At 38.3% G+C, this 24,984-nt stretch overlaps 1 protein-coding gene across 3 annotated transcripts in view; it reads left to right on the top strand.

Annotated features, from left to right (window-relative positions):
• Positions 1 to 24,984, top strand: part of LOC131037472 (bifunctional 3-dehydroquinate dehydratase/shikimate dehydrogenase, chloroplastic) — a 144,040-nt gene that overhangs the window by 73,912 nt on the left and 45,144 nt on the right. Inside the window, exon 4 of one of the 3 annotated variants that reach the window (XM_057969608.2) lies at positions 24,131 to 24,271. The exons of 1 other annotated variant lie outside the window; for it this stretch is intronic. In XM_057969608.2, coding sequence (XP_057825591.2) covers positions 24,131 to 24,271 — 141 coding nt within the window. The remainder of the gene's footprint in view (positions 1 to 24,130; positions 24,272 to 24,984) is intronic. One more of the 3 variants, XM_057969610.2, reaches the window with a different exon arrangement.

The raw sequence follows: 24,984 nt of genomic DNA on the forward strand, positions 1-24,984 counted from the left end.
TCGCCCTGGACCCTTTGGAAGGGTCAGGAGCGATTTTTGCTTATTAGGTCAAAATTCACCTTAGTTTGATCGTTGACCTCCTCCAAGGCAATCTCCAGGGTTCATTTATCTCCATTATTGGGTTAGCTCATCAAAACTTTGAAGGAAATATTGCATTTTTGGGAATTTTGCTCTAGACCCTTTGGAAGGGTCAGGAGCGATTTTCCCTCTTGAGCTCAAAATTCTCATTTTGTGAAGGTCTAAATTTCTTCAAGGCATTCCAAAGGGCATCTTTTACTGTAGCCCAGACCTAGTTTCACTTGAATTTTGGAGGAAAAGGTGACTTTGATGTTTTTCGCCCTGGACCCTTTGGAAGGGTCAGGAGCGATTTTTCTTGCTTAGGCTTACTCCTTCATCAGCTTTTGTTGAATTTTTCACTCATAGCTAGGCAATGTTCTTCCTCATTCACTCCACCCAAGTTTGGCTTGTTCTTGCAAGGTAAAATAGGGGTTTTTTAGATTTTCTCCCTGGACCCTTTGGAAGGGTTAGGAGCGAAAATCCTCCTTTGGCCTAAAATCATCACTTTTGGAAACCAACATCAAGTCAAAGCTAGTCTCAAGGGCATTTCTTACCTTAACCAAGCCTTGTCTTAGCATAAATTTGAAAGGAATGGGTAGGTTTTAGGATTTTCGCTCTGGACCCTTTGGAAGGGTCAGGAGAAAAAATCTTGTTTTAGGGCTATTCCTTCATCCTTTCATCGTCAAATCATTTCCAAGGCATGGAACATCACGCCTCACTCCCATCCAAGTCATGAATAGCAAAATCTTGTTTTAAATTTGCAAGAAAAAGGGAGAATTTGGAAATTTCGCTTTGGACCCTCTGGAAGGGTCAGGAGCGAATTTCCCTCTTGGCTTCAAAATTTTCATTCTTAGCAATCCAATTCCACTTTAGGGCAATTCAAAAGTCCTCTCAAAAGATGTCTAAGCTTGGTCTAGTCCAAACTTTGGAAGAAAGGATGACTTTGAGGATTTTCGCTCTGGACCCTTTGGAAGGGTTTGGAGTGAAAATCTCTTCTAGGCTCAATTCCTTCATCCTTTCAACCTCGATCATCTTCAAAAGGCAAAAACACACTTCCTCACACCCATTCAAGCCATAAAAACCAAAAAATTGTTTTGACCTTGCAAGAAAAAGGTGTATTTTAGGAATTTCGCTCTGGACCCTCTGGAAGGGTCAAGAGTGAAATTGCCTTTCCTAGGCAGAATCCTTCATTTTCTTCATTTCCAAACATGCCTAAGGGTTTCAACATGCTCTTTCCACCTTTCATCATGCCTTTGATACTCCAATCCGACCAAACTGAGCAAGAAATGTCTCCCATAAAGATTTTCACCTTGGACCCTTTGGAAGGGTCAGGAGTGAAAATTAGGTTTTAAGCAAAATCCTTCATTCTTTTAAGTTGAAACTTCTTCAAGAGGCAAATGGGAGTTGTCCTTGTTTCATTCATGCCCAAAACTTGACCTTTTTCATTGCAAGATGAGAGCTATTCAAAATTTTGCTCTGGACCCTCTGGAAGGGTCAGGAGCGAAATTGCCTTCCTTGTCCAAAATTCTTCATTTTGCATGCTTCCAAATCTTCAAATGTATCAAATGATGTCCAAACTTCATTCCAAGAGACCCTACACATAAAAAGTTAGCCAAAATTAGTGAAAAATAAGCTCAAATAAGATTTTTGCTCTGGACCCTCTGGAAGGGTCAGGAGCGAAATTTTCATTCCAGGCCAAATTGCTCAGTTTTCAAGTTTCAAACCACCTCACAAGGAAAAAACATACCCATTCATCTCCCATCAAGCCAACGCCTAGCCAAAATAAGGAGGAAAACAAGAGTTATAAAGATTTTCGCTCTGGACCCTTTGGAAGGATCAGGAGTGAAATTCCTAATCTTGGCCAAAATCTTGACTTCATTTTCACATTTTTCCATCCAAACAAGTGTTTGGCCCTCAAAGATGCCTGGGAACGAGTTGGTTGTAAGTTTGGGTCAAACAAAAATGTCTTATGGAGAATTTCGCTCTGGACCCTTTGGAAGGGTCAGGAGCGAAATTTGACTTTTTGAACTCTCCGTCAGTATCATTTTATGGAACTTTCATCTTTCTTATACTTTTAAGTTATATTCCATATATACTTTCAGGATGTTTGAGAGTGGTTTTGGACCTCCAGGAGTTATATTGCAAAATCTAATTTTTGGAGGATTCTTCAGTTTTCCAGACTTAGTCAAATTTTAGGATCAGGGCATTCCAGACTTAGCCAAATTTTAGGGCATTTGAAGATCAGGATGACATTCCAGACTTTATCACTCACCAGCTTGACCTAGCTCGGACCTCCAAGAATGATACTCGCTCACCAAGCAAGACACAATTAACAACAAGAGCAAAACCAGGCCCTAAGGAAGACTCTTAAGGAAACCCTAATTCTGGGACCCTGCGGACTCACCCTAGCTCAAGCAGAGCCTGCCATTCAATAATCCCCTCGACAACACTCATCCTCCAAAGGCTAACAGACAAAACCCTAAAAGACCTAGAAAGCAAACCCTAGAAAGCAAAAAAGCAGGGGTCCCCATTTGCAATGGGGTGATGTGTGAATACGTCACAACAAGTCCCAATATGAATGGCTCCCATCACTACGATTCCTGGCTTCCCTTATGCCTCGCTAGATGACCGAAATAGATGACCTTATTCATGCATCAGCTATAGTTTCGGTCCTTTGAATGGCAACATGACCCCAATTCCTCAAGTACTTGCACCTTTCTGTGCCTTTACCTGATATTTCTATCTTGCGTGTCCTCTCTGCAATTAATGGTGATATAATTAATCAATGGAACAAGTTTAGTGCTTGAAAATAAGGCTTTGCAAGTGCAGGGTTTGCGTCCCACCTTTGCTCAGTCTCTGAGATGAACGTCTCAGTCACTTCTCATGCACACGGGCGATTCAAAACTCTTTTCAAGCATGCCCAAAGTGTCGACCATCCCCTCTTAAATAAACTGGCTGTGCCGGTTTATTGAGAAGCCGACCATAGGTCGGTTTGGGAAAACACAAAAATCAGTTTTTCTTCATAATCAAGTGGAGGTAGCTCTTCAGAAGGTGTGATATGTTGTCTGAATGCCTTCTTTAGACAGGAGACGTGGAATGTATGATGGATCTTGTTGTTTGGTGGTAATTCCAATTCATAAGCAACCTGCCCTAATTTCCGAAGTATCCGGTAAGGTCCATATGGTCGGCTTGGGAAAACACAAAAACCAGTTTTTCTTCATAATCAAGTGGAGGTAGCCCTTCAGAAGGTGTGATATGCTGTCTGAGTGCCTTCTTTAGACAAGAGACGTGGAATGTATGATGGATCTTGCTGTTTGGTGGCAATTCCAATTCATAAGCAACCTGCCCTAATTTCCGAAGTATCCGGTAAGGTCCATAGAAGCACGGTTTCAATTTTTCAGCCCCACTACCTTTAATGGACGATTGCCTATAAGGCTGCAACCTTAAATATACCAAATCTCCTTCCATAAATGCCCTTTCCATTCAATGCCTATCAACATACATCTTTTGTTGATTTTGGGCTTTGCGCAAGTTGTTTTTGAGAGCTTCTAAGATATCCCTACTCCGTAGAATTACATCTTTAGCACTAGGGACTTTGCTATTTGATAATATCAGATCCACAAAGGAGGGTGCATCATACCCATAAAGTGCTTTGAATGGTGACATTTTAATGGACATGGCAATATTCCCCTAGATGTAGCCATTTGACCCAAGATGTTTTCTGCCTTGTTACATAGTTCCTTAGGTAGCCCTCGATCCACTTGTTCACTATTTCCCTTTGCCCATCTGTCTGTGGATGATAGCTAATGCTAGGGGTTAACTCTGTTCCAGTCAAACGAAATAACTCCTGCCAAAACAAACTGAGAAATCTGCTATCCCTATTGCTCACAATCATTTTTGGTAATTGTTGATTTGTTTTTCACGCACATGCGAACACAGAATAAAATACCATAAGTATCTTATCCTCTCTTGAACAAAGTTATTCAAATGCTGAAGATTTGCCTAAGGATCAATCGGAATAACTCCAAGGTTCTTATATGTAGGGTCTCTACGTGTGGATAAGCTCTGTTGGTGTGATGTGATTATGCTGAAATTCACAAAGGGGACTTACATTCGAATGCCTGAATGTTTGATTTGCTGGAACTTGAGTCCTAACTACTCACTGGGAGATAAAGAAATATAAAAAACATAGGGTTTAGAGAATCTATTCTAGGACCTAGAATGTAAGAATATAGATGAAAGACTAGGTGGAGTCCTACTGGGCTAGGTCTCACCATTAAACTGAACAATTCGACACTAGCTCAGTGCAATCTTTTAAGGGATTTTTGAAGATGTTCAAATTTTCACCATCAAACACTGATTACCATTTAAGTTAATGCATAAACAATGGACGCATAACACTTTGAAGTTAAACTCATTCAATGCCAGTTGACCACGAGGGGCACACTTACAATCAGTAAGAGGCTAGTGGTATGGACTAGGCAGATTCCATACGAGTGCATTCAACAATTTTCTTCATTCAATCTAATTACCTACCATCTAATATGAAGATCCAACAAGAAACCATGCGTATTGTAAGAAACAACACATTTCACCATAACTTCAATGAAAAATGAAGTTTATTTACAATTTTGGGCAACAATCACTTGCCTTCTCCTCCTACTCTACTCTAATTGCTATTTTATTCACTATTCTTCTGCTATTGACTATTCTACTGACTATTAACTATTAACTATTAGCTATTAACAGAGTTGCCGGAAACTCCTTTGTCCCTCCCCGGGAATGCGTTTCCCCGTATACAGCCCAAATACACGTCGAATATTGTACCCACGCATGTCCAAAAATACTTGATTTCCAACCATGCTAAATACTAATGTGATTTGATTTTTAAACAAAATTGACGTAAATCTTCCTAAATTTAATTTTGAAAAACTTCATTAACGCATTTTAAAAAAAAAATGGTATTAACAAAACCTACACCAAATGAGAAAGACAAATGAAATGTTTTTCTATTTCAGTGACCCATTTTTTGGGTTATCTTCCAATGCAACTCTTCTATTTTTGCATATTGTAAAATGTTAAATCTACTTATCATTATTTATGTATTAATTATGTATCTATATTGCTTTTGAAGTAATGAAAATCTCCTCGAATAACTTAGAAAATTGTGTTAAATATATGTGTGTGTTTTTTATGAATGACGTGTCCAGCCGTATCCATATTGGGGGTCTTAAAAAATAGCCGTATCCGTATCCAATACCGTATCCGTGTCCATGCAACTTTGGCTATTAACTATTGACCCTTACAAATGAAGAGCCTGAGCTTTATATAGAGAGCTCATTACAATTCAATGGCTCTGATTAATTTACAATCAATGGCTAGGATTTCAAGATGAAAACCCTAATTAGGGTTTTTTACAACAAAACCTTTTAGCCAATGATAAAAGTACATTTAGTTTATGTGGACCATTGAATGTCGAGGGTAGGTACATCAGAGTTTGTGCCTTCATGCATAAGTGTGGTTCATCGAATCTGGTCATTCTGATGTGAAACATTTTGATTGGAAGAATAGTGACTGGGATGCCACCTTGTCCTATACTCGTGTTCTGGGATGACCTTGGTTGATCTTCCATCGTCCTTGATGTACTTGATGAACCTTTCCTTGACTCTCTTGTGTTTGATGAAGCTTCCTCTTTGATCTTGTATAGTGGCGGTAGGAAGTCATGGTCAAGTCACTCCTCCTTCTCTGGTAGCTCATATCGCCTTGAAATGTTTGTATGATCTCTCTTTTGACATCTTGTGATTTCTCCATGTGATAGAATGAGGACCTTGAGCTTGCTCTATTGCTTGAACACTTGAAGTCATTCAACTTAGAAGCACTTTGAGTCTTCTTCCCTGCATTTTAAGTATCCATGATGATAATGAAACTTGAATAGGTCCTCCTCGTCTTGGCCTAATCTCCCTCCAACTGGATCTTGTTGCCCTGCAAACAAACAAAAGATAGTGTTAGGTGCACATGATATTTCTCACTTCAAACCATCAATAAGAAAACACTTAAATCAATTTTAGCTTGAAGTTGGAAGGAAAGAGCATGCTTATTGTCCTTGTTCAATCTACTTATTTCCTGACCCTAATCAATTTTAGCTTGAAGTTGGAAGGAAAGAGCATGCTTATTGTCCTTGTTCAATCTACTTATTTCCTGACCCTTGTCATTATAGTCTTAGATTGGATCCCTCTCATGTGAAGGCACCATCATTTTTGGCCCCCAAAAGGCTTAAGAGTAGGTATTGCTTGGGTGCTTTGACAAGGTATATAGTCTCTCAGGAAATTCGCTTTGGTACCTTTGGAAGGTACATGTCCTTATCACCAAAGTCGCTCCTGTACCTTGGGAAGGTACATGAGTGAAACTAGGGGTTGTTTGTAGTTCTTTCCCTCTCTAATGAATGCGTGCTTATTGCTTGTGATTTGCATCAAACTTAGAATGTGGCAAAGCTTAGATCATCTTCAAGGAAGCCTTCGACACAATTTCATCAGCAAAACTCTCTCCCAAGGAATTTTGCTCCTGTACCCTTGGAAGGGACATGAGCGAATTTCTTCCTTGGCTCAATTCATACTTCTTTTCCTTTCAAATCACTTTAAACTTGACTTTCAAATCCTTCTTTCACCTCAATCAAGTCAATTTGCTTCCATTATTTCTCAAAATGAGATTAGTTCGATGGCTTAGGTGAGGAATGAAGTCCTTTTAAAAATTTCGCTCCTATACCCTTGGAAGGGACATGAGCAAATTCTTCTCTTAGCTCCATTCATACTTCATTTCATGTCACTTCGCCTCAATCTTGATTTTTGAATCCTTCCTCTCATCATGATCATGTCAATTAGCCTCTATTATTGCTTAGAACAAGATCGGTTCAATGCTTTAGGTGAGAAATGGAGTCCTTGCAAGAAGTTCGCTCCTGTAAGAGCTACCTGAGCGAATTTGGCAAAAATGCTCAAACTCTTCACTTTGTCCTCGTCTTACCTCGTTTCAATTGTTTCCCAAGGCATGTACTAATCAATTTTGCTTCAATTGTGGCCTGGAAGCAAGGATTTTGATCCAAGTGAGAGAGGAGGGGCTTGTAGAAAAATTCGCTCCTGTACCTTTGGAAGGTACCTGAGCGAACTAGGTGCTTGTGTTCAAATTTCAACTTCCCCTTCACATTTCTAAGTCTAAGTTTGCTTGAATTTATTTCCAAAGGCGAGTTCAAGTTGATCCTTTCCAAATCAATACTCCGGAATGAGATTTTCATGCCCATTGGGAGCACAAAGGGAACCTAAGAGGAATTCGCTCCTGTACCCTTGAGAGGGACAGGAGCGAATTTGATGTTCTAGTTCAAATTCTCCTCTCTCTGTCAAATTTCCAAGTTCAATTCATATGGTAGAGCTTCTTCGGAGTGGGGATGAGTGGATTTCGCATCAATCAAGGCCTAGAAATGAAGTATTCCATCAAAATTGAAGCAAGAGTCTCCTATACCCTTCCAAGGACAAGCTCCAAATGAAGTTCGCTCTCTGACCCTTCTAATTCGCTCAATCATCAGCAAGGAGAAGACATGCTGATCAGCAAGGACAAGGTAAGCAAATGATCTCGCCCAATGTCCTTCGGAATTTCGATGGCAAATACATGCCAAAGCTATCTTATCTCCTCACAGAAGGCATTCTCATGAGTGCATCCGATAGAGCTACATTTTCTAGTGTTTTCTCTGATGGTGAACCCTGTAATTTTGCTGAATCGCATGCATCAGAATTCACATCAGGCTGCCTTGAACCATAGTCTCCATTATATCTTTGAACAGATGGTGACTTTGACATTACAGGAGATGGATCCTGGCTTTGAGTAACAGATATATCCTTTTCTATTTCAAAACTTGCCAATTTATAACTTCTGACTGGAGTCCTCAATCCACGAAGTGCGCTTTCCACTGTCAATTCATGAAGTACACCTGAAATTCGCTCTTGATCAGATACATGAAGTTTGCTCCTGGAGGCAAGGTCATGAAGTGGATTTCAAACTTGGAAGAAATTTGTTGTTAGTAAACTATGATGCACTTGCTCGTTCTTCTTCATCATTCCATGAGCTTCCCTTTGCCTTTGTATCAAACTCCAACTCTGTTTAAGGTGGCGAATCTCCTGCAGTCAGCTCCATAAGTGCATACTAATGGTCTGATCCATCCTCTTCATATGATCGAATCTTGATATTGTCCCTTTCCCAAATATGGATATTGATGTGTGATTCCTCCTTGAATTTGATTTGCCTTGGAGTGTAGTCTTTAAGCTTTCTAATAAAATCATCTCTTTATCAGCTTTCGGTCCCCTTATCAAAACCTGAAAGACACATAATGAATCAAGAATCCTGCAAATAAAACAATCTTACACACCCCTAATGCATCATTAATTGCTTTCAAAGATCAATTGAAATCTGGAAAATAACAATCTACTGATGGAATTAGTCCTTGAAATCAGTTCTAATCTGAATTTTGATCCTCAAATTTGTAGCTCTGCCTCTCTGTCTGCTACAATTCGCTGTCTTTAGATTGCAGAGCAGATTGTATCAATTGCTTTGATTAATGCCTTGGAATGAGGATGGATGTCCTCTTATATAGAGGGTGGATGTTAAAGGGTCTCTTTTACTCTATCTTCATTAAAGTGACACATCTTCATTTAGAGGCCAGCCTGCTTATTTTTTGGCTGGTGCCACATCTTGCATTGTGTCTTATCGTGCTGGGGATATTAGGGGTCAAATAAATGATGAGGTGGCTGCTTTCCTTTTAAACAAATAAAAATAAAATGTCTTAAAAACTTTTTCCCTCACCTTAGAGTTTGGTAGGGCCCAATCAAGGCTACGGTGGTAAAGGAAGTCAAAGGTTATATTAGGCCTTAAAACAACCTTTTAAAATCTCCATTTCAGATTTTGTGGGGCCCAAGCAATATGTGGCAGGGTAGAAAGGGATTAAAGGCAATTAGGGGGATGGAAAGGAGTGGTAAGGAATAGTCACGGGAGTAGGATGTAAGGAATTGAAGGGGGAGGATAAGAGAAGTGGGATGTAGGGAGGGGTAAGTGAAGGTGGATACGGGGGTTATAAGGAGTTAGGATATGTTGGGGAATAAAGTGGAGTGGGAGGTATAAGGGGGTAATGAAAGGGTAAAGGGGATGTAGGCTATAATGGGAGTTATAAGGGGCAAGGAAAAGGGTAAGGGGGTAGGGTGGTAGGTTAGGATAGGGATAGGATATGGGTAGGCTAGGATGGGGGTAGGTGATAAGGTGGAAAGGTCTGGGTAGGAAGAAGGTAATTAGGAATAAAGGCGGGGAATGGGAATAATTAAGTATGTAAGGAGGTTAGGATGTGGTAGGCTAAGGGGTATAGAGATAGGAGGGTAGAAGATGTAGGTGTGGGCAAAGGTAGTTGTAAATGTAGATGAAGGGTAGTGGATGAGTATACTAGGATGGGGAGAGGCTTAGGTAGGTAAAGGTATAGGTTAGAAGATGGGATGTAAGGTAAGGGACATGGAAGTGGTAGGTTATGTAGAGATGTGAAGGAGGTTAAGGTATGGGGTATGAAAGGTGGATGGAGGATAGAGGATAGGAAGGTAGGTGAGTTAGAAGGTATGGTAAATGGAAGTGAAGAGTGTTGGGGGAGGTGGAAATGGAAGGAAATGAAAATGGGAGTGATTGGGTTTGGGCACCCACTGACAGGATTGGGAGAAGTGGAAGGGATTATGCCTTGGCTGGGCAAAGGGAATGTTAAACCTCACTTCATCTCAAAGAGAAAGACTTGGCCAGCTCCTGAGCAACTATGAACAAAAGGTTAATAGCAAAGACTCGACAACAACTAACTAAGCTAAGACAACTAACCTAGAAAGTGAAAAAGTGGGGTTCCCCATTTGCAATGGGGTGATGTGTGAATACATCACAATAGTAATCCATGGAGTCTAAAGATCTCTCTAAAAAACAAATCAGCCATTTGTGGAGCCTTAAATTCCTAAGTTACCCGTTTGGGTTCGAAGAACCCGGTACGACAAAATTTTGAAAAGGGGTTGGGTTCGTTTGGGTTTGTTAGTACAAAAACATGTAATTTGGAACACTTCAACTCACTTTGGAACACTTCAACTCACAATCTCATTGCGTCATTAATCTCTTCAATGATGGATTTGAGAACAAGGGCTTTGTTCTCTAGAAGTTCTTCAAATTCTAGATACATGACCCTGAAAGAAATAATGGCATGCTCCTGAAGGACACTCAACTATTGTCGAGGCAATGTGCGCCAAATTGTCAAGCTACCTTCAACCCTTTCCAAATTCTATTTTAAAGTCTCAGAGGTATGATTCAATTTTTCTTCAATGGTCTCCAACTTAGACATCATTTGGAATATGCTTTTCAGCACTTGTGCACACTGATCATGAAGTTGATCCACCCAAGAGTCCAATTCTTGTACCTTCTAAGCAACTCTTTCAACTCCCCAGATTGATTCTTTTGAACCGAAAGAACTTGTACGATTACTCCCTTCACCAGCAGGTTTTGTAATTTTATGAACAGCTGCAACAAGTTGCCTATTCTCCTCTTCTAGCTTGTCTTTCTTTGCTAGAAGTTCATCACACCGCTGTACTAGTGAAGCTACGGATTGCTGGGCATCATGCTTGACCACTTCATGCGTTTGTTTACCCAATTCTATCCTTGTAACCCTATAATTAGCAGCTTGCATTTCCTCACGTGGCTTATCTACAAGGGGCTCAACTATTTCTGCCACTTTCATCTTGTTGCTGTCAACAGTTACCCTTGAGATTGTCTTAGCTTTTTTAGCAACCTTAGGCCTAGATTGCTTATGTTGCTGATAATCAAAGACATCAGGAGAGATTTCCTGCTTCTTCCTCTTTGAGGTAAAAGAACTAAGCCATGGAGGTAAGATGACTAGTTCTCCTCTAGTAGCTACCGAAGACAAAGGAGAAGCAGTTTCTATTTGAACAACCATGGTCACCCTGGAAGGAGTATCTGTTTGGATGGCAACCATGGTTTGCTTGGTAACCAAAGGGCATGGAGATTGCCTCATAAACTCTTCAAAGCTGGAAGTAGAGGTATCAATCTCTGACAAATGGATGCATGCGGGAGTGTCCTCAAAGATTTCCAACAAACTTTCTCATTGATGATCAAGAGATGGCTCAACTGCTGAAATAGGAATGACATTCTGAGGAGACTCCTCCACTATTGTGTTAGAAGGAGATAGAGGCAACTCCATGGAAACTAAGGAGGGAATCTCATGAGGTGACTCCAAAGCCAGTGACTTAGGAGCATCATCTGATTATTGTCCTTCCTCCGGATCATCAGGATCAATCACATGAATGTGAATCTGGGACTTTTCTTTTCCACAAACTGTCGCCTCCTCAGGAGGAAGTACTCTTGCCCGACTAACCCGCAATTTGATCCTAGTGCCTGAAGATGATGCACCTTCCTTGTTGTCAATCTGAATCTCAAACTTACGTCCAAGAGGCCCTGTAGAGTCGTCTTCTTTCCCAACCTTGATCTTGATGAGTCTAACACGATTAGCTTTGAGCCAAGTGTTGGTATTAGCTAGGATAGGCTGAAATCTTTCAAGAATAGAAGTGCATTCTTTATGTGACCATTGGATTAAAAGAAGTGGGGCTTCCTCAACCCTTTGTGAGACATACTCTAGATCAAGCATATTCCCATCATAAATCATCCCTTGCGGAATGTCTACCAGGTTCAAATCAATAACCTGCTCAAGGGTGAGCCTGTAGTAGTGCATCTTGAGAACCTCCATTTTTGTATGGAGATCCACCCAGATATCCTCAATACGATGCACATGTATGAAGGACTTTTTGATCTTTTCGTTCATACCTCGGTATTCAAAATCTGCCCTTGACTTAAATCTTTTGAGTTTAATCTCCTGCAACTTGGTCTCCATAGCTTTGGCTTTGGTGGATGTGATAAGGGAGTACCGACCAATCTTTAATGGGTTGGTTGTAGAAATCCCCATCCCAACCTTATGTTTGACAGATTGATGTGCATGTACAGCCATGATCTGTCTTCCCAACTCCATAAGAATAATCTTATCAGTCAAGTATCTAGGAAGCATGTATGGCTGCCCACTGTAGCATCCGACTCTTATATAAGTGAAAGTCGGGAATTGAAGGAACAAGCACCCATACTCATTAACTCTTTCCCATGCTTCATCTGACACCCGTCTATTCTTTAGAGTCTTGTCAAACTGGCACATGAAGTAACCAAAGAATGCATCTTGAACCCTCCTGAAATGTAATCTGTTGGGTCTCAAGGACAGCTGATCATAGTATTCCCACACAGGTATAAGTGAGCGATCACCCTTGGTAGAAAGACTAGGGAAATGTCTGAGTGATGCTGCTAAATACACTAAGTATGAATTCATGTAGAAAGTCATGGTAGTAGGGACTGTTACCTATTTTTCGCTTCTAGTTGAAAAATAGGTTAAGCTATGCTTGTTTTTACAAAATGGAAACAAAGTACATATTACTTTTGCTATATTGCATTCCAACTGCACTAAAGGAAGAATGAACTAAAGATTACATTTCAATACTTCTAGTTCGTAACAGCAAAAGAGAGAGACATCTCATCTAAAAAAGGAAGTATTTTATTGATATTCAAGCATGCGTCCCACACAAAGAGCCGTGAGACTAGCTACATGCATCAAGTGCAAGAAGGAAATACATAGGCATGTATACATGAGTACAAAATAAAAGAGAGCATGTTGAGAGTGGAAGCAGTCATTGCCTGAATGACTGGTACGGTTGGAGTAGCCTTGATGTTGCCTGTGTCTTGCTGCTTTGTCCTTGTCTACATCTGCCTTCCTTCTGGTATCTGTAAAAGAGTTAAATATACAATGAGTTAGAACATTTTGTTCTAAGCAATGGATGATTACATTCCTAACATGTATACTAATGCATGCATGTATATATAGTCCTTACATGCATCAGGTGCATATAGTCAACATCACAGAGAATCTGAGAAGGGAAATATCAAATCAGAAGAAATCAAGGAAATCATCACGCATAGGCATATAATTTCTAACATGTTTGCCTCATGTGCAGCTACAGATCTGATTATGCAATTTTCAGCATGTGGGGTGAAATGGGCTCCCACAAGGGTTGAGCCCGGCATGCTAGGTTACATGTATGCCTTTTAAGTTTACAATAAATGTAGTCACAAGGACAGTTGCATGACATTTCAGACTACAATCCTTATAGAGATGAATGTTATGATAATCAAGAGGTTGATTAAAAGACTTTTGTAGTCAACACTGTTACAATGCCATCAAAGAAAGGTGTATAGTCCCTAACAAAAGTACAAACACAGTCATAATAGCATATAAGAGCCAAAGTTTTTGCCAGTGATCAATGATCAGCTATATGGACAGTTGTAACAGTGATAGAACTATGATAAAGGATCAAAGCATAAACATTCAAGGAGTTTTTTATCATGCCAAAGGTACAACTACATGTCACTGTCAAAGATATAGCAGTATAGGCCTAAAGGAGCAAACTTTTGTTTTACCTTTCCTCATTAGTCATAAAGGTTAGTACAAATTGAACAAAATGAGCAGTATTACACATGAAATTAAAGCTACAATAGTCATGCCAAGCTATCACCGCAATATCACTCATTCAAGGAGGATTGCTGTCAAAAAGGGGACTGCAGCAGCAAGTTATCGTGCAAGGGGCAGAGATTCAAAGTCTCCAGTATTCAAGAGCAGCCAGTTTGCAAACATAGGTAGCAGAGATCTAGTTAAGATTCATGATGACAGAAGTGCAGATGGTTAGGATAATTCACAAAATATCAATGTAGATCATAATGAGAGCAGTACAAGTTGCAGACCCAATAGGTCATAGCAGTAAGTGCAGTAACACAATCACTATATGACTGTCCAAACAATAAGTGATCTCCTAAGACAATGCACCTAGTCCAAATAGCAGTTTGTCGAGTTGCATTAACGGTGAGTGCAAAGCATTGATAGAAATGCGCAGAAAGTAGTCAAAGCAAGGTCAATATGCAGAGAATTAGTCACAAATTCTGGGACAATCATATCACTCGGTGGATTTTGTCAGTATCATTGGGAGCCCTAGTCTTCTTGAACAGTAACCCCTATTAAATTAGCCTTTGAGCATCATCAGAGGGTCTTTTAACAGCATGAAGAGGACATGATGGGTGGTTGTTCTAGTTTAGTCTAAGTTTTAAGCAAAAAGCATGCAGATTTGCCATTATACAAGATTCATTAAGCAACTACAGCCACAACGAAAATGCATCTTTTAATACACAACAATATGCAAATTTTAGAAGAGAAAGGCCCATGATCTGCAAAGTATGTGCAACAACAAATATACATCCACGGAAGTGCAGTGACGACCTCAAACAAATTCATAGCAGGAGTAGTAAATTTTTTGTTTTTTTAAGTGAGCTACATGCCAAGGAAAATCGAAATGAAATGTCGCGGACTATGCACTTGTTGCGGCCATTAAAAGGGAAAAAAATCTTCAGAAAATACACAACAATATACAAATGAAAAACAACGACCTGCAGGAAGTATATAGCAAGTATGCATCCATAAAAAGCAGCTACAGCCTCTAGCAGCAGCGTTTCTTTTACATTTTTCCAATCACTATTTGATCAAAGCCAGATTGCTATGCGTGGAGCAGGAAGATCTTACCTATGGCGGCAAGAGTAATGGCGGAATGAAGGCTGTCCAAAAAATTCATTCAAACCCTCAGCAAAATCCCCATGGCAGCGCCCAAATCACGCAGTGAATTGACAGAAGATCAAATTGAGCTTGCAAAATCTTCGAAAATCTTCCAGAAATCAGACATGGCGACACATATGGCAACACAACAAATCAGACATGGCGGCATCCAGCAGAGAAAATCAAAAGAAGAATCAAGCCCAACACACAAGAAATGCCAATGAATATGCCTTCAAATCTGCCGGATAGCCTGCAGTCTTCTCGACTTTCCTAAGAGACCCTAGCTCATGGCGGCCACTTCACGCCACTCCTCTTCCAGCAGAGAGAGATTGAAAATATTGAATGCAAGAAGATGAAATGAATCATTTTAGGGTTTCTTTTCCCTAGAATGTATTTCAAAATGCCTTGGGCGTGTTTTGCCTTGTTTCATTTATTTTATTTCCTCTCAAATTCCCCGTAAAATGCCTAGGGGAGGGACAATTTTTTTTCACTTTTTATCATTTTATAGTTTCACATATAGTATCTATTAAATAATTTATTAATTATCATTGGATAAATATTTATTTATATAATAAAAATAAATATCTATTAAGTGAAAATTTATAAATTACTTAGTAAATGTCATATGTGAAATCACAAATTGATAAATGTAAAAATGTAATAGGTAAATATTCATCAAAGTGGAATTAATTTTGTCACTTTATTGAATTACCTTATTGAATTACTTGGATTCTAATGTTTAAATGTGTGAAAATGCTTATTAAAGTGAAGCAAATTATCACTTTATTAAATCAATACCTTGACTTTATTGTAAAAATGGAATGAGTAAATATTTAATAAAGTGATAATAATAATAAAAGATCACTTTATTAGATATTTATTTTCATTTATTGAGCAGGTCAAAGAGATATTTTTTGCATTAATGAAGGCTTGCAGGCCCGTTAGATGATATTTTGGGGCCATTTATGGTGCTTTTAAGAGCTTTTATGGTTGCAACATGGGTTGGCTTGACTTTTGGCCCAGGTTTTTCCCTTTCAGACCTGTTTTAGGTCTTTCAAAAGTGGGTTTTTGGTTCTGCTCGCCCAAGAGGAGGTGGATTATTTTATTCATTATCTGCTTTTTGGAAAGCATATATACTGCAGGACTTCACTTTTTCAGGGGTTCTTACCTTTTGCTTCTTGCAAACTGTAATTTTTTGAGTTCTCTCTGTAGAAAGAAAGGAGTTTGTAACTCATTTTTAGAGAGCTTGACAACATTTTAACACCTTTTGGATAGTAATACAATATTTTGCCTCCTCAGATTTCCTTCTTTTTGTGTGCTTAGCGTTAATGCAATTTCAAGTGATGCTTTTATCCTTGTGATTGTGTTGCTGTTATTAGCACCTTTATGCAAGAGTTTTTCTAATTATTTGCTGGTCATAGGTTGTGCCAGTTGTAAGAGTAACCTCAGGGTGTGAGAAAACATCTTTTCTCTTGCTGAGATTATTATTTTTACAGCCTTCTTATGAAGTGTTGATGCAGAGGTTATGAACTTTCTGATTTGTGCAAGGTTTCCTTTTATTACTGGTTATTTCGTGTGTTAATCAGTTTGTCCAGGTTTTTTGGTATTCATTTTGGTGTATCACCTGTTAGATAGTAGTTTCATTTTTATGTTCTTCTTCTCTTTTCTCAGCAAAATCATTAGGTTTAGGTGAATGCCAGTTAGAAAGAACTAGCTTGCTCTGGAGGTCTACTTTATTTTTAAGTTACCCACAACCTTGAAGTGTTCCCATGTTTCAATAGGTAGCCGAAGTTCACTACTTTAGCAAGGGTGCAGGCTTCATTGATAACAGGGACTGCTGCAAGTTGTTCGCACAAAGCGTCACTGATAATCTCTCCCCATGATATATGGTGGGACTGCCTTATGAACATGGTAAATTGATACATCCAGGGCTCAAAAACATTAGAGTGCTCAAGACCCAACATCTCGCTGAGGAGAGTAATGATGTCTCCAATTTCCCACTTCAAGTTACAATCGTACAACTTAGCCCACCTTGTGAAAGCGGCTCGTGGCTCATGAATCGATCTATTAATGTGGTGTTTGTAGTCCTTTTCCCTCTTGACGTATTACTCAGTTGCACTGTCCTTTGAAATCTCCATATACACAGGTGCTAATGGTATTTTGAAGACTTTCTCAATAGTATCCGCATCAAGGCAGATTATTGCCTCACCATCATCATTTCTAATGGTTCTCGTCTCCTTGTTGAAGTGGTGAGCGCAAGCGAGAAAAAATTCAGGTTCTAGGGCAGCCATTGGAAAAGAAGATGCATGATGAATGTGGCTGTCCAACAACCGCTGCATATTACTATCCTGCGGATCTTCCACCCTCTTAATGAATTCTGACATGTCAACATGCCCTATCTCTGTATCCTTGATGTGATCCAAAGGAGAGGAAACTTGTGAAGGGGAAACTTCATTCTGGTACTTGTCATATTTATACTTCATCTTCTTTGCAATGGGAGATGATGGCAAATCTGACATTGAAGAACAACCTAGTATGCTGCGATAAAGACTTAAAAGTGTTAAAGCAACATCATAACCAACTGCAACTAACATTTTTCTTTCTTCAAATGGGAAAACCTCTAGCCCTTGCACTTCACAACTTTGTGAGAGAAAGATGGGAAATAAATGGGAATGCTTGAAATTTGACTTTGACCAACTTCGGATTTTGGGAAAAGTTTTACAAGTATACAAGTGGGAAAGAATGAACATGCAATCAGATTTTTAAAACCCGAATGCAAGTATACTTGTAAAACGGAAAATGGAGAAACGAGTGAAAAATGAGATTTTAACATGTGGGAAATGACTTGAATGGAATGTACGGATAAAGGCAATGAGCATGGATAAAAATGGAAGGATTTTGGGAAGAACATCTTCAAGAAAATGGGAAGAACTTTCAACATGTAATCCGGTTCTAGAAACCTTACTTTGAAAGAATGGGTATTTTTCATCTTTTCAACTTGGAATTTCAACAAAAGATGGTTAAAATATTACAACCATAAGGGAAGATCAATTATTTTCATCCTACTTGTAATCGGGATTTAAAATCCCGGATACAACTAAAGAGGGAAAATGGGAAGATCAATGCAATTCACAAATTGTTTTGCAAAGGGGAGAATCTCTCTCACAAAACCGATTTTTATGGCAAAATCAACATATATACAACTTTACAACTAGAAAGATAAAACAAGAAGAGAAAATAAACAATGCAAGAAAACAAAACCAAAAGAAAACTCACCTTGCTTATCCAAGATGCCTTCTCAAGAGACGAAACAATCTTTGAATGGAGAAGACAATCCTTTAAATAGAAATAAACTCCAAAACCCTTTCCACGTTTTTTTCAAACCTGAATTTGAAGAATAACAGCAAAAACGTGTTTCAAGATGCAAGAAAAATGGGTCGAATCTCTATCCAAACCCCACACCTAGGTGAAGGAAGCAAAAACGGTTTAGGAGAGTGTTGAAATTGTGACAAATTTCAAAGAAAATCGCAGTATTAATAAACACGTTTTTTGCTGTTTATAAATCATAAAAACCTAACGATTTGAATCTCCAAATGGCGTGGGACGTGTTCATAAATGCATGAAAATAGGAGACTATCCAAAACGCCTCTTACCTCCTAAAATTCCTCCACAAAATTTGCTTGAAAACTTCAACAAATTTGCCTTCTTTGGCTGGTCGGGTTCTTGGAGAGATGCAAGAAGTTTATTTCAGCATACAAGCCGCCTCCTGATCATCAACAAGAGAGTGTGCTGGAAGTTCCTGAAAATACTCCTGCATGTATCCAGCTGTCAAAGATTGATACCTCCACTTTGGTTTTGAAGAATTTATGAGGCAATCTTCATGCCCATTGGTTATTGAGCAAACCGTGGTCGCCATCCAAACAAATATTCCTCCCAGGATGACCACGGTTATTCAAACAGAAATTGCTTCTCCTTTGCCTACAACTGCTACTGAAGGAGAGTTGATGGCTTTACCTCCATGACTTAGTTCTTTTACTCCAAAAAGGAAGAAGCAAGAAATCTCACCTGATGCCTTTGATTATCAGCAACTTAAACAATCTAGATCCAAGGTTGCTAAAAAGGCCAAGACTATCTCCAGAGTAACTGTTGACAACAACAAGGTGAAGATAGCTAAAATTGTTGAACCCATTGCAGATAAGCCACTTGAAGAAATGTCAGCTGTTGATTACAAAGTTACAAGGATAGAATTGGGTAAGCAAACGCATGAGATGATTAAACATGATGCTCAGTTTTCTGTAGCTTCATTGGTCCAACGGTGTCATGAACTTCTAGCAAAGAAAGACAAGCTAGAAGAGGAAAACCGACAACTTATGGTAGTTGTTAACAAAATTACAAAACCTGTTGCTGAAGGGAGTAATCCCACAGGTTCTTCCGGTTCCCAAGAATCAATTCGTGGAGTGGAAAGGGATGCTCACAAGGTACAAGCATTGGATTCCTAGGTTGATCAACTTCATGATCTATGTGCACAAGTGATGAAAGACATTTTTCAGATGATGTCTATGTTGGAAACCGTTGAAGAGAAATTGGATTAGACTTCCGATACTTTCAAAAAGAATCTGGAAAGTGTTGAAAATAGTTTGACAATCTGGCGTACGATGCCTCAACAATAGTTGAATGTTCTACAGGAGCATGCCATCATCTCTTCCAGGGTCATGTACTTGGAATTTGAAGAGCTTCTGGAAAATAAGGCCCTTGTTCTTAAATCCCTCATTGAGGAGATTGGTGATGCAATGAGATTATGGGGCGAAGTTTTCCAAGATATTGTCTCTCATTGTGGAAAGGCCTCTTGCAACATAATAAGTCAGGATGGAGAGCTAATACCAGAAGAAGAAGTTCTTGCAGATTTGCAGATAAGGATTCATAATGAATGGAGGACGATTCTTAGCTGTTTTTCAATTCAAATATTGATGAAACACCAAATCTTTTTGCATGAAATTCAGTCCATCCTGGAGAAAAACAGCTCTGCGCTCCTCCGATGCCATGATACCATTGTGAAGACCATGGTTGTTGCCAAGAACGCCCATGAATCGGATCGCGATGAACTACAAATGATCATCCAGAAGTTTGAAAGATTCATGTCTTCACGTGCTACAACTTAAGTGTTTTTCAACACTTAGTTGTATTTTTCCACATTTGTAATCTTTAGTTGTAGTTTTTCTTTTGACAAGTTACATGTAAAAGTCTTTTTGTAAAATGCAAGTTAAGTCATTACTTGCACTTTTGTAATTACATGTAAGACAACTACAAGTTGTGTTCAGTTAAGACTGTAGTTGGAATAAGTCTTAGTTAGTTATTGAAGTCATAGTTAGTTATTGAATAAGTTTTGGTGGTTGAGAGAATCTCTCAAGTTAGTTAGGATCCTCCCACCTTTTTCTCAAGGCTCCTCTTCTATAAATACTTGAAGGGTCTATTGTAACATTTATCTTTTGGAAAGCAAGCAAAAACTCTGCCAAATTTACAGCAAAGAAGTCTTTGAGCTTTCATGTGTAAATTCAATAATTAAAAGGAATAGAAGGAAATTGCTCAAGCTTTGAGTCTTTGTGTTGCATTCTTTAGTTTGTGTTCTATATTATCTTTCTTGCAAGTGTTTCTTAAAGAGCTTAATCGAATTTGATTTGCAGTCTTTGAGGTGCAAGTATTTGAGGTTAATATAGATAAAAATAAGTATTCTGTTGAGAAAAGCTGTAAGTCTTTGTGCTTTCACTTGTTCTTAAGAGAATTTAGGAGCAGATTTTGTGAGAAATAGCTGTGAGTCTTTGAGCTTATACTACTTCCCATTGTTTTAAGTAGAAAAGAATAAGATATTCCAGTCTTTGAGCTGTTATAATTTGTTCTTGATAGCGTTAATATAGAAAAGCGTAGATAGGACTTCATATGATCAAGACTTTGAGCTTGATATTGTTGTCCTGTCTCGAAGGAAGTGACGAAAGTCTTTGAGATTTCAGGAAACTTCATTTCCTTTCTCTCATTTCATTTCAAAAGTTGTTACTGCTGTTTTATAACAAATTGCTATCACTTTTCTATGAAGAGAAAATGATATTGTCTCTGTGAAAGAAGAAAGATTGTTGTCCCATCCTATTTTATTTCCAAAGTTGTAGTTAGTTAGGAGAGTTTTACTCACACACTGTGGTTGAAACCACAATTTTGTATATTTCCCCAAGTGTACAAAATTTTCAACCAACACTTTACAAGTGACTTAAAAAATAAAACATGTAATAGGGGAAATAAAATCCCTATTACAAGTAAAAACACTTAAATAGGAACTTTATAAAAGAATTACAAATGACTTATAAATTCATAATTTAAAACTAACTTGTAACGTATCCAAAAAGTTCCTATTATGACTTAAAAAGCCAAAAAGTGTAATATCCCACTATTTTTTTTTTGTTTTTTAGGCCAATAATAATTCATCCACAACAAATAACCCGTTAAGGTTAGAGGAATAAACCAAACAACTGAAAGGGAACCCTTCCACCTTTTGTTCACCGAGAGCCCAAACTGGGAGGGTGAGAGCATACAGTGTTCCGAGGATCGTCAGCATCAATAATCAAACTGAAAATTACAATGAATGGGCGGCAAGCCAGCCCCTTCTGCTTATCCAACAGGATAGAAACCAAACACTTGGCGGTAAACCGACGAAGGGAAAATTACAAGGAATTGAAGTTCAATCACTCTACCGCGTATTTCAGCAGGAGGACATTACATTAAACAATCACTCTACCGCATATTTCAGCGGGAGGACCATAGCATTGAACTTATCACTCGACCACTTATTAAGCGGGAGGACTGATTACAAAAACTGAATTACAAAACTTAGAAGGTGGCAAGCCAGCCTCTTCCACTTATGCAGTGGGGATTACAAATGAAAGCAGAAAGAAGGGATGATCAGTACTACTGAAACAACCTTACAATATAGAGATGAGATGAGAAGATTAATCGCAGATTTCTACAACAAGACTGTAATTTTCTGTTACACTGATCTGCAGGCTGAAAGTACAGTTTCAGCAGCCTATGGAAACATCAAAATTCTCATAACTCATTCATTTTTTACCCGAATCACATGAAATCAATCCCAATCCCTCAATATAACTCTAACAATAACATCCCAACCAAATTACCATTCAAACAAACCAATATTCATTTGGCACGCATCCCAAGGCAATTGCAAAAACCAACGCCATACCCTGGAAGTTCGATTTTGTCTAATAAAATCATTGCTCAATCAAAATAGCTAGAAACTCACACATTGTATCGCCATGGCATGGAAGGAAGAATGAGCCGGTACCCAGATGAGAATGGAGTCGCCTGGTTGAGAGGTATGAGCAAATTTCACTTTCAGCAGTCCCACGACTAGCAACCAGAAACAATCAAATCCAACATCAATCACTCCATAATCTGGAACTCATTAACCAATCTGCAATGGGAACACAAAGGCACAACTAGGTACTATATTGCAAGTACGAAACTGAGACTTAGCTAGGAAGCCAACTTCAAAGCTCAGATTTTCAATAGCCAAACCGACAACATAACGATGCAATTTTCAAAGATAGTGCAAATGGGAGCCCAAGCCTCTTATTTATAGCTTCACTCTTCAAATTCAAATGCCATTCCTCCAAATTCCACGCCTTGCATTTGAATTTCATTTCACCCAAGTGTAGCGCCACTTTTCACAAGTCAAACCCCACGCCAAAAAGGAAGGGACCCACGTTAATTACTTGGCGAATAATGGAGATGCACTAAAACATAATATTCCTCTAAAATATTTCGCCATTCCATAGTACACATGAGTTTCGCCAAACAATTAGGATAAAATAGGCATTAATCCAAATTTTAATAAATCAGTCGTCAATAATCAGATTAATTAAATATTAAACCTTAGGATAAGGAATTAATATTCAATTATTTCGCACATGACTCTCGTACTGATTATCAACATTGCTAGGATGAAACTGAGTCAGGACGACCACAAAACTGCTGCAGAATCAGAACCCTGTCCACTGCCAAAAATATAATTGTGCCACACAGCCACTTACTAAAAATAGTAAGTCAAGAATTAATGCTCAGAAAAGTATGATCATCGCGTCCAGAGGCAAAACATGGAGAGCTCCGTAGGACAGTGACACCAGAATGGTCATTCCCTGACTTACTAAAAATAGTAAGTCCTCGTTTCATCAATGCTAGACCCTCATTCCTCATTCCACCTAGCCTACGGGTCTCAGGAATAGGCTAATGGACCACTGAAAGAGCATCAATGAGAAGGGGACATTACAAAAAGCATCAAGGGGGAAATAAAAAGTAAGTTACAAGTTCTAATTTAATAAAGTGCACTTGTAATTAACTAAAAATTTCCCCACAAAGACTAAAACAAAGGAAAACATTAAAACTTGCAATTTAAGGAAAATTTCCCACCTGCAATTAGGGAGAAAAAACCCGAAATTGAAGGAAAAACATAGCAAATGAAACCAGAATGCGATGAAATTTGAAACGTGGTTCGAGGATGGATTGAGGGTTAAGACAGTCCAATGGCGAAACAAAATTCTGCCTCGGGAAGCATGCCATAGAGTAAAATTTTCAGTTTTTGACAATTTTTTCATGTAATGGTCCCTCAACAAAAAATGAGGACAAGAACCACGACCTTTCATCAGTTCTGTCCTTAATAGTTACTTTCTTATTTTCTGCCCATTCCTTTCTTCTTCCATTGATCCTTCCTTAATTCCTATGCTCCATTCATGCTTCTTCTCTTCATTCCATTCCTTGATTGATGCCTGCTCTTTTCCATATTAAACTCAGAATCAGAATTTCTATTCCTTCCCCTTCATATTAATTGCTTACTCTTTTGTACCTTCATATCACATTGAGGAGACACATATTTTGGAAAGAGATATCTCTTTAAAGGGGCACGTCTCTTCATTGCTGTCTTATTATTAGTTCCTGGCAAAGACATGATACTATTGCATTCATTGATTTTTTTTTTCAATTAGTTTAACCAATGAATGCAAAGGATTATTTTTTTTATCGAAAATTGTATAGTTTAAATTTAATTTTTATTTTATATGATTATAAAAATATCACTTTTCTGAATTCTTATTGGTTTATGTGGGTGAAAAATTCAATCCCCCCCCCAAAAAAAAAATTATTATCATGAAGTACATCATTTATTGCTATCACTGTCACATTAGTACATGAGCTGTCTGTTTGCTATCAAATCAACTGCATTGCCACATCGTTTTTCTCAATGCACTCATTAAAAACATTTTTCAGCAGGCTGGATGCAATGACGTACATGCTTGCGCTCTTCACATTCCACATGACAACTCCGAAGCCTTTGGAGGAGATCGCATCCTTACACGTTTGAAAATTTTGTGCCACACCACCCAATTCAATCCCTCTTTACATTCATGTGTATGCCAAATATTCATTTTTCTTCTCGATTCTCAAGCCTGATTTTCTGCAATAATTATTTATTTATTCAAATCCCTTATGTAACGGATTTGTGACTTAATAAAATATCTTTCAATCTCCATATTGGAATATATTTATAATAACTTTTGTCAGCCTCACATTTTTTTATTTTTGAAAATTACTACTGCTAGTCTTAGCATTTTTTTCCATTACTCTTTCTTTTTGGTTGTATGAATTTTGCTTGCCCACAAGTTAAATTCAGGCTAATGGTTTTGCTTATTTAATTGAAGTAATGGTTTTATTGATTTAATCGAGGTTAATGGTTTATTGATGGACTTGACAATGCAAAGTATCAATTAGTCCACACAAACATATGGAATATGTTGGCATTTTTTAATTCCAAATTTTATTAAACAAGAATTTTGTATTTTATTTAGTTAAGGTTTTTATTATAATTTGGTTTTTTAATGATAGATCATTGAATTTGATATAAAATATTGATTCAAAAAATATACATAATTGATTTTAGAATTAATTTGTGAAACTTAGATGAGGTTTCAGTTGTAACTGACAATCCACAATAATTATTATAATAAATTTTGGATAGATTTGGTACACTTCTCAAATTTAAATGTTTAGGAATTTTTCATTGTTTCACATCATACTTCATGATCCATCATCAAGAAGAAATGGTTAGAACAGAGAAAAATCTT

The sequence above is a fragment of the Cryptomeria japonica genome, chromosome 6, assembly GCF_030272615.1.
Source record: "Cryptomeria japonica chromosome 6, Sugi_1.0, whole genome shotgun sequence".
Classification (NCBI taxonomy): Eukaryota; Viridiplantae; Streptophyta; class Pinopsida; order Cupressales; family Cupressaceae; genus Cryptomeria; species Cryptomeria japonica.